We start from the raw sequence: 15,302 nt of genomic DNA, 5'->3' as shown, positions 1-15,302 counted from the left end.
TGCTGAATATGGAAGGGAAAATTTGTGAAAGCCGGAATTAAATGAAAAACTTAAAAATCTGTGACACCTGACATAATATTTAAGCGTTTAACAAAGGTTACCAAAGCCAAACTTTGCAATCACTTTATTCCTCAAATTTCATTTGGAAGACATTCATAACCTCAGTGTAGTTCTGACAAATTCGACCTGCCCCCAAACGCAATCGGATGATCCCATGTCCATCCTGTGCCCGTCCTGTGCCCACCCCGCACCCACCCGCAGCTCCGCGCTCAGCCGGGAAGCCGGTGGAGATGCAATACGGCAAGAACCCAGATGAACTACAGGGCATCTGCACGCTTGGCTTAAGGAGTCTGTTAGAAAACAAAACCAGCCATGTTTATTTAGGGTTGGGATCAATGTCAATACTTAAATAAACCTCAAATTACCTCATTTATCACCCTGTCACCTCAGTTCAACAAGTGGTACGCTTCTCTCGGGTGCCTGTCCGAACAAGGTGATCGATGGAAGGGACCATGCCTTTTTGTTCATTACCCAGAGGAGGGTGTGGGTTTAGTTTAGACTCAGAAGTCTGCGCACATAGTTGAACCTTTTCCACTTTTAAAATGCGTCGGATAGCTATGCTTCAGACCAAAAGCGTGGCCGTCACCTGGCAGTTTGTTAGAAATGCGGAACTTGGGCCAGAACTATGAATCTGCCCTTGCAATTTAACAAGACTCCTGCTGATTCATACGTTCATTAGAGTTTGAAAAATAAGACCTTAGAGCAGCGGTTCTCAAACTGGGCTCCTGACCAGCAGCATGTGTATCACCTGAGAACTTGTTAAAGATGCCAGTTTGGGGGCTACTCCCCAAGACCTGAGAGACAAATGGTCCTAGCCATCTGGGACCTTCAGGCAATTCAGATGCTAAAGTTTGAGAACCATGGCTTTAGAGCTTTGCTTCCCAAACTGCTAAGATTAATTAACAAATGGCTAACCACCCTTCCTCCCCCTACACACATGTGCACGCCAGCCCCAGGGAAAGGGTTCCGACAGAATGGGGCTTCCAGGTAATTGCTCCAAGCGCTTTCCCAAAGGGAGATGGGTGTGCATGTGTATCTGGAGCTCTAGAAGCTCCCAAAGTGTGGAGATCAGACTCTTGCTCCTGTCTGTTGTAAGGGAGTTCTTTAAATTTAGAGCCCTAGATTCAGATGGGTCAGATACTCCTCTGAGGAAAAGCTCAAATATTCCCCTGTAAGTAGAACTCAAGTAGACCTTAGGCCAGAGATCCTATACATCTGATTAATTAAAGTGTGGAGCGGAGGGTGGGGTTGGCAGATTTAACAAAAACAAAGGATGTTGCGGCGCCTGGGTGGCCCAGATGGTTAAGCGTCTGCCTTCGGCGCAGGTCATGATCCCAGGGCCCTGGGATCGAGCCCCACATTGGGCTCCTGGCTCAGCAGAGAGCCTGCTTCTCCCTCTCCCACTCCCCCTCCTCATGCTCTCTCTCTCTCTCTGTATCTCTGTGTCTCAAATGAATAAATAAAATCTTTAAAAAAAACAAAGGATGTTCAATCAGATTTGAATTTCAGAGCAAGTAATTTTTTAGTAGAAATATGTCCTGTGCAATAATATTTGGGACATAATTATACTAAACCAAAACAAAACTAGTGTGTCAAATTCTAGTTTAACTGGGCATCCTGTATTTTATCTGGCAATTTTAATAGAGAACTATATTTAGAAGGAAAATGATCTTCCAAAGCACTCAGGAGTGGGCCCAAGAGCTAAGACTTTGCACGAGTCCATGACAGTAAAAGTTACATAACTCTATGGCTGGGAGGGGCCTGGGAGATCTGCTAAACCATACAGAAACTCAGAAAGTCCCACAGGTCATGACTGAGCCAGGAAAGAACCTTCCAGTCCACCCACCCCAGACCACGATTTCCACCAGGTTGTTCTCTGTCCTACACGGGTTGTAACAGAACTCATCCGGCATTTCAGCACACAAATTTCTGACAACCCACCTTGGAATCTAAAACCAAGTTCTGATGCTTAAATTACTAGGAAAATTCCTGGGGAGCCCGGCTCAGAGCTGTAGCCCATGCGGCAAATGCCTGGCTTCAGCGCGGTGACAAGTTTGTCCAGGACCGACCCTCAGATGAACCAATTCACCGCAGCTTCCATGGACCGAAACTAAGCCACTGTGTCCGGTGGCAGCCGGGGACACGAAGGGACAGCAGTGTGAGTACGTGTGTAACAACGCGAGGCCAGCAGTCCTGCCGGGGAAAACCCTCAGCTTCGATGATGACGTCACCGCACACAAAGGACTGCGGCAGAGGAGTAGGCTATATACACCGAGGGTATGAACGGCTTCTAGAAAGTACTTTCATGCCCCACAACAGTGATTCCTCAGCTTGAGGGGCTTTTTCAAACACCCTCCGAGAGGGGCCGTGTCCTCCCGGCCCAGGCCTAGCTTCGCAGTAAGGTCCTGGGTGAGCGTGCCTCACACCCCCGGCCTGTGCGGGGCTCAAGGCAGACAGCGATGCTAGAAGGAGGCTAAATGCTCTTCGGCTTTCCAGCCCATCACCTGAAAACACATTTTGTCTTTCTCGAGGCTTCCATGTATAAACTGGGGATTTTTAAAAAAAAAAGAAACAAAAGACAAAAAACCCCACAAAAATCCTGGACATGGTAACATTTCTGCATGCAGCTAAGAGTCGGCCAAGGGGACAGCAGGCTGGTAGAGGGAGTGCAGGTCCCAAGCTGGCCAGGGACGCGAGGCTGCCGCATGCTCGTTTCCAGCAGGCACAGCCATGCAGGGCCCAGGCAGTTGGGTCCTTCCTCTTGGTCCTGCTCTGGCTGGCTCTGCGGGGCCCGCAGACGGCCGTCTGTCCCTCCATCACGGACTCCATTCTTGCGTTCCTATTTGCCGTGCTCGTCCAGGCTTTCAAATGAGCTGCCCTCGACAGATGCAAAGTAATTCAGTTCTTCATTATAAACACATCTTTATATATGATGTCTTCTTAAAAAGTCAGCCTTAACTGGAGGCCAGTCTTCCACGATGGGGCCCAAAGCAATCCCGCCGTTTCTTTCTGAAAGCTAACCTCCTTTTAAACCAGAAAGCGATTCCAGAACCCCCAGAAGTCAGTCCTTAGCCTTCATGGGCAGAAGACAGTCTGCCTCCTTAGGAAACCTGGGGCTGTTGCCTAGACCTACAAACACGGACGTCTACTACATTCAAGTCAACTGAATAAAACAAAATGATGAGAGAAATGGGAACCCAACGGAGAAAATTCACTTCGCTTTGTACAAGGACATGTATTCCAAGGTTGCTTCAAATTAAATACATTTAATTAGAACTCTAGCCAGGATTCACACTAAGTAAGCCCTCTCAGCAGCCCCATATGCCACCATGTCCCCTGACCTGCCGTGAGCGGCCCTCTGCTGCTGGCCACGGGGCGCAGACGTGAGCAGCGCCCGCAAGGGCCTGCCTGCCGAGGGTGAGGTAGCCTTCCCTTTTGTTCTTAGCTTCTTGACTGCATGTCACAGTTTCTAAAAGTCCCAAGTCCACAGAGTTCTTTCAGGGATTAAAGAGGGAGGGAAAAACGGGGGGAGAGGGGGTACCAATATCCTTTTTCTTGAAGAAAAGGCCAATCCATTTTAGGGTGAACTTGAGCTTCCAGACGAGTACCCAGTCAGTGCTCTCCGGTCTGAACATAGTCTTCTGTGACCTGGGACAGGGTGCTCAGGTACTGCCAGCTCAGGGCAGCCAAGAGCATGACAAATGACAGGTAAATAGGGGAGTAGTGGCTTCGGGAGATCAGCTGACAATTGGGAAGATTCTGTGTCCTGATGGTGGAGATGATCTGCCTTGTTTTACCAGAAGATGGGTCTGAGCTGGGGATTCTATGATAAATCTGTTTTAAAGAAAGGAGAAAATTTTAAGTGCCACTTAGTGAGTCCTAGAACCTTTATAAACACCTTCTGTGTTTACTTCTTACAGTAATCCTACACAGGGAGGTATCTGATGTCCCTCTTCCCAATGAGCAAACAGGCTCAGAGAACACGGAAGGAATAACCCAAAGTCACCCCACTGATAAGGCAGGATTGTCCACGGAGGCCTGTATCGTCCCGCAGCCTGATCTAGGGAGCACCAGGGCGTCCCTGCCCCCGGGGAGCCACCCAGGTCCTCTCCGGTCTGCGCCTCCCAGCGCCTCCCAGCGCCGGGCACAGAGGGGGAGCCTGGGAATGTCGGCAGAGCAGCGCAACACGCTGCAGGGGAAAGGCTACTGAAAAGGCGGGGCAAACACAGCCAGACAAGATGGAATCTGTGGTGTGGACCACAGGCTGGATGAAGAAAGGCGAGAGCAGAAGCTGGGAGCCGGAGAGTAGTCCTCCTAGAACCCTCTCGGCGCCTCTGCCCCTCCTGCCCCCTCCACAAACCTCCAAAGCATTTGCTGAACCCAGGCCTCACGTCCATGCTTCCAACTACAGCTGCAGGCGAGGCCCTCAATGCCTTTCACCTGAGCCATGACCAGCCTCCAAACTGAGCTCCTGACTCTAACCCTGAAGTCCCCTCACCTGCTCGCCACACTGTCCCCAAAGAAACCGAAAACCTCTGCTTGACACCCCCACCGGCTCCCTATGGGCTGCTCAGTTGAGGTCTGAGCTCGGTGATGTGGAGCACAAGGCCACCCGTGACCTGGGGCCACTGAACCTTTCCAGCTTCACTTGCTGCTGTCCACCTGTCTTTTCTCACCACTGGAACAACTCGACTGTTGTCTTACACTTGGATTGCTCTGCACGCTTCTGTTCCCCTCTTCGCTCACACTATTCCCCACTCCTGGAATGCCTGTCACACTCCTTCACCTGGCTAACTCTTGCCCATTGCCCAAGTCTTAATTTAGATATTAGGTCTTCTAGAAAACCTGCCTTGAACCCCCAGGTTGGGCCACGTGCCCCTCTCCTGCACATAACTCCTACCTTATCACTTAACACTGAATTCAGCTATTTCTGTGTGTCTCCCTGGACTACAAGTCTCAAAGGCACCACATCTTCCTCATCTTTCTGCCTCCAGCCCAGCTCTGTGCCTGGCACGCAAATGGTCACTGACTCAAACTGACAGAGCAACTAGATGACGGAGGTGGGAAGTGACAAGGATCTGAGCTGAGACGGAGGCAAAGAGGAGGAAGACGACAGAGCAGGCATATTTTTAAATAATTTTTTCCCAAAATTTGCATTATATAATGGGTACTTTTTTCCATAGACATATATTATATTCTTGCCACCCTCCCACCTCCCCACCAAAAGGGCATGGCTGCAATTTAGTGTAACAAGAAAATAAAAGAATATGCCCATAGGGGCGCCTGGCTGGCTCAGTCGGGAGAGCATGTGACTCTTGATCTTTGGGGTCATGAGTTCAGGCCCCGCAACGGGCAAAGAGCTCACTTAATTAAAAAAAAAAAAATATATATATATATATATACATATATATATACGCCTATCAAAATACGCTAACGATATCTAATATTATGCTACCAAGAATAGCTTTACAGAGAACAACAGAAGCAGGGATGAAACTACAATTTCCTCTACTTTCTTTTAAAAAAATTTTAGATGACGGAGTTATGCTTATAAAAACAAGCAATACAGGGGCACCTGGGTGGCTCTGTCGGTTAAGCATCTGACTCTTGATTTCAGCTCAGGTCATGATCCCAGGGTCTTGGGATCAAACCCCACATCGGGCTCCCTGCTCGGTGGGGAGCCTGCTTCTCCCTCTCCCACTCCCCCGCTTGTGTTCCCTCTCTGTGTCAAATAAATAAATAAAATCTTAAAAAAAAAAAAGACTATATTCTATATAATGGATAAATATATGACTACATTGTGCATATAAAATTATACACAATTTTATTTGTAAAATAGTTTATAAACAGATTATGCTGCGATTTGACTTTTTTCACTCACATAATTTTTTATGGACATTTCTTAATGCCAGAACCTAGAAAATGATGTCATTCTGTTTTTAAACACAAGCCACATCATGTGAATGTACTATAATTTAATCAATTCCTTCCCAATGAGGACTGAGGACAAAATGTTACAGTAAGCACCTCTGCACATTTTCTGGCTAATTTTGCACATAAAGTCCTAGAATTGCTTGGTCAGAGGGTAATGCATGCAAAATTCTGACAAGTCAAGTCTACAGGTAGAACAGGTAGGATATGGAGATTCCTATGGAGGAGGGTTAGGAGGAGCCTGGGTGACCTGGATTCCTTGATTAGGCGAATGGCAATGTCATTAAGCAAAAAAAAAAAAAAAAAAGTTTATGACCAAGTCCTGAGCTGGACTAATCAAGTCAGGAGTGATGAGCATGTGGTGGAGAAAGAAGCCGGGCCATCAAAGAGAATACCAGAAAGCTTTCGTGCAGTGAGAAGAAATGAAAACCAAGACAGAACTCCGGGAAATACCAGTATAAGGAGCCAGAACGGCAGAGGAGTCGACAGACAGGTAAGAGGTTAAACTGGAGGCAAGAGTCACAGAAGCCTACAGAGGAAAAGGCTTTCTTTTTTTTTTTTAAAGATTTTATTTGACAGAAAGAGAGTGACACGAGAGAGGGAACACAAGCAGGGGGAGTGGGAGAGGGAGAAGCAGGCTTCCCGCGGAGCAGGGAGCCCAATGTGGGGCTCGATCCCAGGACTCTGGGATCATGACCTGAGCCGAAGGCAGACGCTTAACGACTGAGCCGCCCAGGTGCCCCAGCAAAAGGCTTTCAAGGTGAGGAAGAGCCGGTGTCAATAATACAGTGGGAGTGGGGAGAATGCTTTAAAAACTGGTCATTAGAAGGTCATCAAATCACTTCAGTAAGAAAAGTTTTCATGACAAGGTAGGAACAAAAGCTAGCTAGCATAACGAGGTGGGTTGAGGAAAAAATGGGAATAAATAACATGAAGTACATGTATCTTTCGAGAAGCTTAAGTGGGGGGTGGGGGGGATGGGGGAGGTGGGGGAGTAGATAGAAAGGAGCAAAGTCAAGCCAGAGTCATTTTTTGACTTTTTGAAGCTTTCTGAAGCTGAGCGGCCTGAGCGCACATACAAACTAGAGGAGTGACGGGGGGAGGAGGGGGCTCTGGATAAAGAGGCAGCGGATCTCGAGGGGGCGACGGGTGGGGGGTGCGCAGGAGCGTGTACACGCAGGGCTTAGGTTCGCACCGGGGAGGCGGACACAGAGGAGCGGAGCGGGTTCACAACACACCACCTCGCACTTCCTCACATGGGGAAAAGGCAGCGGCAGCTGAGGAGAGGGTGGGTTAACAGCAGTGCTTTTCAACCTTTCTGTCCACAGGTGATCCCCTGGGGGTCTTGGTAAAGGCAGATTCTGATTCAGTGGGTTCGAGTCGGGGTGAGACTCCAGCAAGTGCCCGGGGCCCCGGATGCTGCTGACCCGAGGACCACACTTGTGAGTCGTGAGCACAAGAAGCGCCTGAAGGGCAGGACGATGCTCTAGACGAACCACAGCGCAGGGTGAACCCGGAAGCTGCGTCAGCTTCAAAAAGCTTGCCCTCGCCAAGGAATGAGCATTGGCAGAGAAGGAAATAATAGTTTCTGGCTGCTTGCCGGAGCATTTGTTTCTGCCCCAAAATAGCTGGTGGAGCTTCTCGCCAGCTGACAGGTATCCAGACTGGTTTGAGGCTGAGGCTGCTCCAGATGACGCAGGACACTGAGGAGCAGTGCCCACCTACTCAGCAAGGTTCGGCTGTCACTCTGACTCTTCCACTAAACACTAGAGCTGTGGGAGGAAAGCCTTCAAGTCCCCTGCAAGGGCATTACGGTTACCACCAGTTAGGCCCAGAGACCTGACAGAATAAATGTGTCTTCCTGTCTCCCTGCAAAGGACAGACTTGATCAGTGAGGAGAAGTGTTAATAATTGGACAGCAGCAAAGAGCCAGACAACTGGGGGCGCCTGGGTGGCTCAGTCAGTGAAGCGTCTGCCTTCGGCTCAGGTCATGATCCCAGCCTCCTGGGATTGAGCCCCATATAAGGCTCCCTGCTCAGCGGGGAGTCTGCTTCTCCCTCTGCCCCTCCCCCTCACTCATGCACTCTCTCTCTCTCTCTCTCTCTCTCAAAATCCTAAAAAACAAACAAACAAAAAAACCCAGACAACTTGTGGACTTGATACAAAAAGGTTTCACTTGAAATTTCATTCATGCTGACATCAAAACCATTATTATATTTTATTCCTTCAGACTTGGAAGTCTTCAGAGATTTTTCTCAATCAAATCAACTCAAGTATTAACATCTCCCCCAAATTACCTTGAGTAGCTTGAAACAATTGATGCCTTAACTCAGGGGTCTGCAAATGTTCTTAAAGGGCCAGAAAATATTTTCAGCTTTGTGGGCCACTCAACTGTTGCAGCCTCTCAACTCAACTAAAATCGTCTCTGACTTACATACTACATTATATAAAACGGAGACAAAGTGCCTAATACGGTACTGCTTAGTTTGCAAAGGGTCCTCCAAACCCCTTAGAATTGTAGTGAACAGCGTAGGCTCTGAAGTCAGCCAGATCTGCTGGGTCCAAATTATGGCTCCAGCTCAAGTTTCCTTGATATTAATAGTATCCACCTATTCAGTTGCTCTGCCAGGCACACAGTAAGCTCAAAGGAAGTGCTGGTGAGACGGTGAACCAGACTGTCCCAAGTCTCATTAGTAGCAATTTTTTGGTCAATGGCTGAATGAACACTATATCTAGTCACTACAAGAATTTTAGGATTTTTAAAAAAACTTTGGTCTTCTGTCTTTTTTTTTTTTTTAAAGATTTTATTTATTTATTTGACAGAGAGAGAGACAGCGAGAGAGGGAACACAAGCAGGGGGAGTGGGAGAGGGAGAAGCAGGCCTCCCGTGGAGCAGGGAGCCCGATGTGGGGCTCGATCCCAGGACCCTGGGATCATGACCTGAGCCGAAGGCACACGCTTAACAACTGAGCCACCCAGGCGCCCCTGTCTTTTTTTAAGATTTTATTGATTTATTTGAGAGAGGGAGAGCACGCACGGTGGGGGGTGGGAAGGCAGAGGGAGAGGGAGAAGCAGGCTCCCCACTGGGCAGGGAGCCCGACGTGGGACTTGATCCCAGGACCCTGGGATCATGACCTGAGCCAAAGGCAGCCGCTTAACCGACTGAGCCACCCAGGATCTCTTATGTCTTCTATAGGTGCCTCTGGTAGAAATGCAGAGGTCCAAAGCTTGTCAGATAGAAGACAGGGAGGAACTCCAAGGAGAATGTGCAATATGCAATAGAAATCAGAGGAAATCATTGTCTGGCAGAATTCTGTTTAGGGGAAACCACTATTACACATCACATCCCTGTAAGGGTGTAACCAGAGGACGGGAAGGAGGCAGAAAATTATTGACAGCAATAGTTCTCTCTGGCAGAGAGGAAGGAAGAAGGTCTTTCATGTTTCATGTATTTCTGTAGTAGTTCAATCTTCAATAAGAATCTAAGGATCTCAGGGCCTCCACTAACCAGAAGACAGCAGACACCCCCCTCGCCAGTGTGAGCATCACAAAAAATGTCTCCAGACATTGCCAAATGTCCCCTGGTGGGGGGGGGGGGTTGGGGGAGGTGCAAAAGCCCCTTCAATTAAGAACCACCATTCTGGGGCCTAGTGATTAGTTTCAGCCTCTAAGAGAAAGTTTTTTGAACCTAGTCATAGATTATATTCTCCATAGTAGGAGATCTGACTTGAACAAGTACGTTTTGTTTTATAGGGTAGTTTTGGCGTTTGAAACAAGATTTGCATTAGAAAATTGAGAAATCATTGCAACTTGATGATTTTCCTTTGCTGAAATTCCCTACTGTGGTTTCTCAGTTGAGGCCTATGACGTAATAGAAAGTACTGGACTGGATGACAGGCAACCTGGCCTGGGCTCCGAGATCCACTCGGTCAGATGTGTTAGCATGCACAAGCCTCGGCTTCACTCTCCTCACCCATGAACCAAGAAACCTCGTTGGTCTCTACCATCATCTTCTGCCTCAAAAAACCTCATCCTCCTTAGGGGCTTCCACCCTAAAGGCTCGCTGCATTTACACCCTCCACGGGGTTGCCGTGCGGCTCTGATCGATCAGCAACCTGTGCACACGCTTTTTCCTAATAAAGGACACCAGCTCCTGTCTCTTTATACCATAACACAGTGAGTTGTTAGGATCATCTAATATCCAAATATCAACTGTTTAAACAGTGACATTATTTAAATCCTAAAAATAGCTACAGATTCTCCAGGTAGTGAAATAAGAACCCACCTCTTCCATGTACTGGTAGATTATAGCTTTGACCGCCGGCATATTGGTGGCATCCATCATTAGAGTTACTGCTTGCCCTTTTCGGATCTTCACTACGCCTTTGAACACCTGCTGATTATTGTAACAGGCAGCCAGAGTGGCAATGGCCATCACCTTCAGATATAAGGAGGGAGAGAGAAAAAGAAAAAAAAAACACTACTTCATTTCATTTCATGAAAAAAAGAAATGGCACGCTAAGCAATCACCATTTTGAAAAGGTGAAAAAAAGTTCTGTAGAATAAGAAAGTGACAAAGGGCTAAGATGGAACTAACCAAGAAAAAATCACCATGGAGAAAGCATGTCAAAACTTGGACCTTTCCCACTCCTCCCTTCTCCAACAATACACAGAATCAAGTGGTCTTTGTGTCTTAAACGATTCTTCAGTTTGACCATGAAAGTTCCTTTTTATTTGGAAAAAATAAGTCCATTAAGTCCATACATCATTTTCTATGCTAGAGTAATGAGTTAGAGAGCCAAAAAATGTATCTCAAAATAATATCTACTGGGGCACCTGGGTGGCTCCATCGTTAAGCATCTACCTTCGGCTTGGGTCATGATCCCAGGGTCCTGGGATCGAGCCCCGCATCGGGCTCCCTGCTCAGCGGGAAGCCTGCTTCTCCCTCTCCCACTCACCCTGCTTGTGTTCCCTCTCTCACTGTCTCTCTATCAAATAAATAAACTCTTTAAAAAAAAAAATCTACAAATAATTTTCTATTTTTCCTACAACAAATGTAACTATTATACATGAAAAAATAGCATGGAGGGGTGGGGGACAAATGGGAAGGGGAGATAGTTCCCATGCTCAATGGCAAATTACTTCTAAGATAAATGGGAACCTAAATCAAGCATGCAGAATTTAGTTCCAACAACCACTCAAGATTGGTCATTAAAAGATCAAATCAAGGGGCGCCTGGGTGGCTCAGTCGGTTAAGCATCTACCTTTGGCTCAGGTCATGATCCCAGGATCCTGGGATCCAGCCCTGTGTCGGGCTCCATGCTCAGCGGGGAGTCTCCCTCTCCCTCTGCCCCTCCCCTTGCTCGTGCTCTCTCTCTCTCAAATAAATAAAAATCTTTAAAAAAAAATCAAGTTTCCAAATCAGTTAAATCCTATGACTTTCTTGTATTTGAGTTAAAAACTGAAATAATTGGTAAAGGCATTTAAAAAAGTGTAAGCTCCTAGAGGACTGAGGGGCTAGGTCCATAGGACCAGGTTGTGTTATCCTGAGTCTGGGAAACGGACAGCAAAAACTAGGCACTGGGTGGCTCAGTCGTTCGTTAAGCGTCTGCCTTCGGTTCGGGTCATGATCCCAGAGCCCTGGGATCGAGACCCGCATCGGGCTCCCTGCTCAGCGGGAAGCCTGCTTCTCCCTCTCCCACTTCCCCTGCTTGTGTTCCTGCTCTCTCTCTCTCTCTGTCAAATAAATAAATAAAATCTTTAAAAAAAAAAACAACAAAACAAACCTAGGCGCTTAAGTAAGACTCTGTAATGATAAACCTTCACCTACATTTTACCCAGCATTCCCCCTAAATCCAAGCCAAAGCCCTAGATTTAATTGTGAGGCTAAGGATCTAAGGAGGCTGAGCTGGGTATCGTGGTTTTGGGGTAGAGGGGAGATGTGGTGAAACACTGCCTGCCTCCCCCCAGCAAAAGAAAATAGACCAGAGTCATTTTTTAAAAGGAACCATATTCCTGAACACAGCAAACCAAAATAGTAAATGCATTCTCTCCACCCCCATCACCACCACCACGCCGCTCCTTTTAGCTTCCACCCCTCATATACAAGAATAGCTCCATTGCATACCTGTGGAATTGCACAGAAGTTAAACACACTTTGGTTTCTAAGTCTTGAAAGGTAAGTGATGACATCTGGGATGTGGTGTAGTGCGTTGGTTATAAGTTCGTTCAGGCACTTCACAGCCGAGTCAATATTCTGTGGCTTAGCAAAATCGCCCAACTTCTTAACATATTTGCTCCAAACCTTAAAAAATAAGTTAGCATGTGCATAAGGGAAGAATGTACAAGCAATAGGAAAGAATCTTTGTGAATAAGAACTATGATCTACAGTAAAGTTTTTCTTAGCTGCGGACTCCTCTTTCACCAAGATCAAGTCCGTTTTAAGCTCCACGCAGTGGCTATTTATGACGACCAGTCAGGGTCTGATCACAACCTAGGAGTCACTTAAGTATTTGGGAAATTATCCCTTAGGGACACATAGTACAGCATGTACTAAGCAATACTTTGACGACTCCCGTTATTCCAGAAGGCATTAGTCTCCTCCTGAAAAAAATAACCAGGTAGATACAAAATCAGCTACAACAGTACTGCAAGCTAAACGTTAAGCATTCTGAAGATGGTCAGGCCTCAAAGTAAATCATGATTAACATGGCATTCCCAATTCTAATAAGAATGCTGCTGAACAAGTGTATTGGGGGAGAATGAGCTGAGTCTATACTATGAGAACATTACCTCCTTGGATCTTAGTAACTCAAAAGCGAAATAACATCTTCAACTCCAACAGTGGGATTGATTTGACAATTTTTAATGATATTATTTAAAGGAGTCTCTGAAGCTAGCAAAGAACTTACTTCCATTTTTGGTCACTCTGAAGCTTCCCAAAGAATAATGCTTATTGTCACTTTATACACTCCCCCAAATACATGACTGGCCACCACCACTACCATTTTTACAAAATCCCAAATTCCTGCTAAGAGACGCAGAAAGGATGAAAGAATTAGGACATCACTTTTCGGCATCTCCAGTGATAAGGGATCTAGGCAGTGACCACCAAGTAAAACAAAAAGAACCCATAACTTACAAGGAAAAGAAAGTTATCCTTAGATTTTCAACAGCCAGTCTGTAAAGCGGAAGAAAATGGGATACTAAAAAATGTGAGCTAAAAATTTTATATCTAGAAAAACTAACCTGCAAACATCAAAGCCACAAATTGTCATCAATCTGTATAAACATAGGGAATGACTATTCTCATGGGTCTTTCCTATCTATCAGCGTGCGAGCTCCAGACAACCAAAATGACTGGAGACATCAATATAAAGACTGGTGAGGAGCTTAAACTAAGACGAAGTAAGGAGGAAAGGGAGATATTACAGTGGCGATGGCTATCTAATCTGACGATTCAGAAATAAATACAATCATAAAAAATTGGGAATTAGTATAGCATATGCAAAAAATGTCTTCAATTATTTTCAATAATCATTTTGGTGGTAGTTTAGTATCATTATTCAGAGACTGCAGGATCTGTAATGAGGGAAAAAAAAAGGAAATGAGTAATCATGGTATATACTAATTCTAGCATCTCTGATTTCCCTGAGAAGTATGAATCCCGATGAGGAAGAAATGAAGTAGAAATGTAATACAGAGGAGGACATTATGTAACAATCCTACGGTCCTGAGTTTGAACTGGAAATATCAATATAAACTTACAAGGCATTTGAGCTTTAAAACTAAACACACACACACAGTGACTATCCCAAGAGCAGTGAACTGTCCCTAGTGCCCAAGTGCAGTGTTGGGTACTATTTCCCATTAGCCCAGGTGTCCTGGACGGACTTCTTAAGAGCTGGAGGAGTCCAGAGCTCAGGCAAGAAATGTACAAAATGAGCTTAGAGCATCTTCACACACCAAATGGCAAGGAAGCTATCAAAGACTATTAAGGGTCCCCTCATGAGGACTCAGGAGCCAACCTGAACCTCTTCCTGACCAAAGATGGGAAATTTTGAGCTTTAGTAGCAAGAATCATTACAACAGATTAAACCCAATCAGATACGAGTTTTTTTTTTTTAAGATTTTATTTATTTATTTATTTATTTGTCAGAGAAAGAGAGAGAAAGGAGAGAGAGCACAAGCAGGGGGATCGGCGGCCAGAGGGAGAAGCAGGCTCCCCGCTGAGCAAGGAGCCGGATGTGGGACTTGATCCCCAATAAATTAGCAGAACTAGGCATGAAGCCTAATGACTGCTAACATCAAAAGTGGGCAAAGATCAGATGTTGTGTGCCTCTCGATAAGAGAATACACCATCTTTCGAGAGGCACATGCTCATTTTTCTTTAGATTTAAACATATTTGGTGTGTTTTAACCCACTGCAGTCTTTATTCTTTTTGATACTCAAATTGTTCCATATGTGGTCAGTGAAAATGCCTTTGAATTGGATCCTGTACCTTTTTATGCTGTACTTTTTACTTTGATAACTCCCTTATTTCCTGGCGTGACAGTATATTCCAAGCTCATTTTGTGTATTTCCTGCCCCCACTACTCTGTGTGGTGGGAAATGGTATTAAAAGACCAAACTGGAACACCAGCGGTACACATTACTACTGGTTTGTTTCTACACCTCTTGGTAGAGGGAGCTAGACATTTTTTTTTTTTTTTAAGAGAATCTGTATCAGCATACAGATATTTCCAATTTAGTTTAGGATTATGGGAGTTTTGCTTAACTTTATTAATATTTTTATATCTGTACCTTTTATTTTAGAGTGAAAATCTTGGTTCCTAGACTGATATGAACACAATTGCCTATTTGCTATATTATAGAGTTTCTATAATAGTTTCAGTATTTCAGTAACAATATTATTCACAGTATAATTACTGAAAACATTTTATTACCTTGAGTTTACATTGCTGTGCACCTCGCTTTTTTTCACTTAATAATATAACCTGGAGATCACTCCCTAGTTGTTTATTTCTTTTTGTGCTCCACCAAGTGAATATACCATAGTTCAATCAGTCCTGTATAGATGGACATCTCAGTTGTTTATAAACTGTAACTATTAGAAACAAAGCTGCCTCAATAAACTCCCATATTATTCACTTGCCAAGCTGCCAGTGCTCAGGGCTGTTTGCACCAGGACACACTCTCGCCAGCCACACACAGTGCCCGTGTCCCCAGTCTTGCTTAGCGATTACCAAACTTACGACTTTTTGCCAATCCGACGCCAGAAACAGACTCTCAGGGTTCTTTTCTTTTTTTG

At 45.6% G+C, this 15,302-nt stretch overlaps 1 protein-coding gene across 2 annotated transcripts in view; it reads right to left on the bottom strand.

The window, feature by feature from the left end:
* Nucleotides 1-3,306: 3,306 nt before the first annotated feature.
* Nucleotides 3,307-15,302, bottom strand: part of FDFT1 (farnesyl-diphosphate farnesyltransferase 1) — a 33,073-nt gene continuing 21,077 nt past the window's right edge. For both annotated transcript variants that reach the window (XM_032389002.1, XM_032389001.1), the window contains 3 exons: nt 12,119-12,295; nt 10,277-10,429; nt 3,307-3,894 (listed from right to left, as the gene is read on the bottom strand). In XM_032389002.1, the coding sequence (XP_032244893.1) occupies nt 3,673-3,894; nt 10,277-10,429; nt 12,119-12,295 (552 nt within the window). In that variant the 3' untranslated portion in view covers nt 3,307-3,672. The remainder of the gene's footprint in view (nt 3,895-10,276; nt 10,430-12,118; nt 12,296-15,302) is intronic.

The sequence above is a fragment of the Phoca vitulina genome, unplaced genomic scaffold, assembly GCF_004348235.1.
Source record: "Phoca vitulina isolate PV1807 unplaced genomic scaffold, GSC_HSeal_1.0 scaffold53, whole genome shotgun sequence".
NCBI lineage: Eukaryota > Metazoa > Chordata > Mammalia > Carnivora > Phocidae > Phoca > Phoca vitulina.
This window is presented reverse-complemented; position numbering and strand designations above follow the sequence as displayed.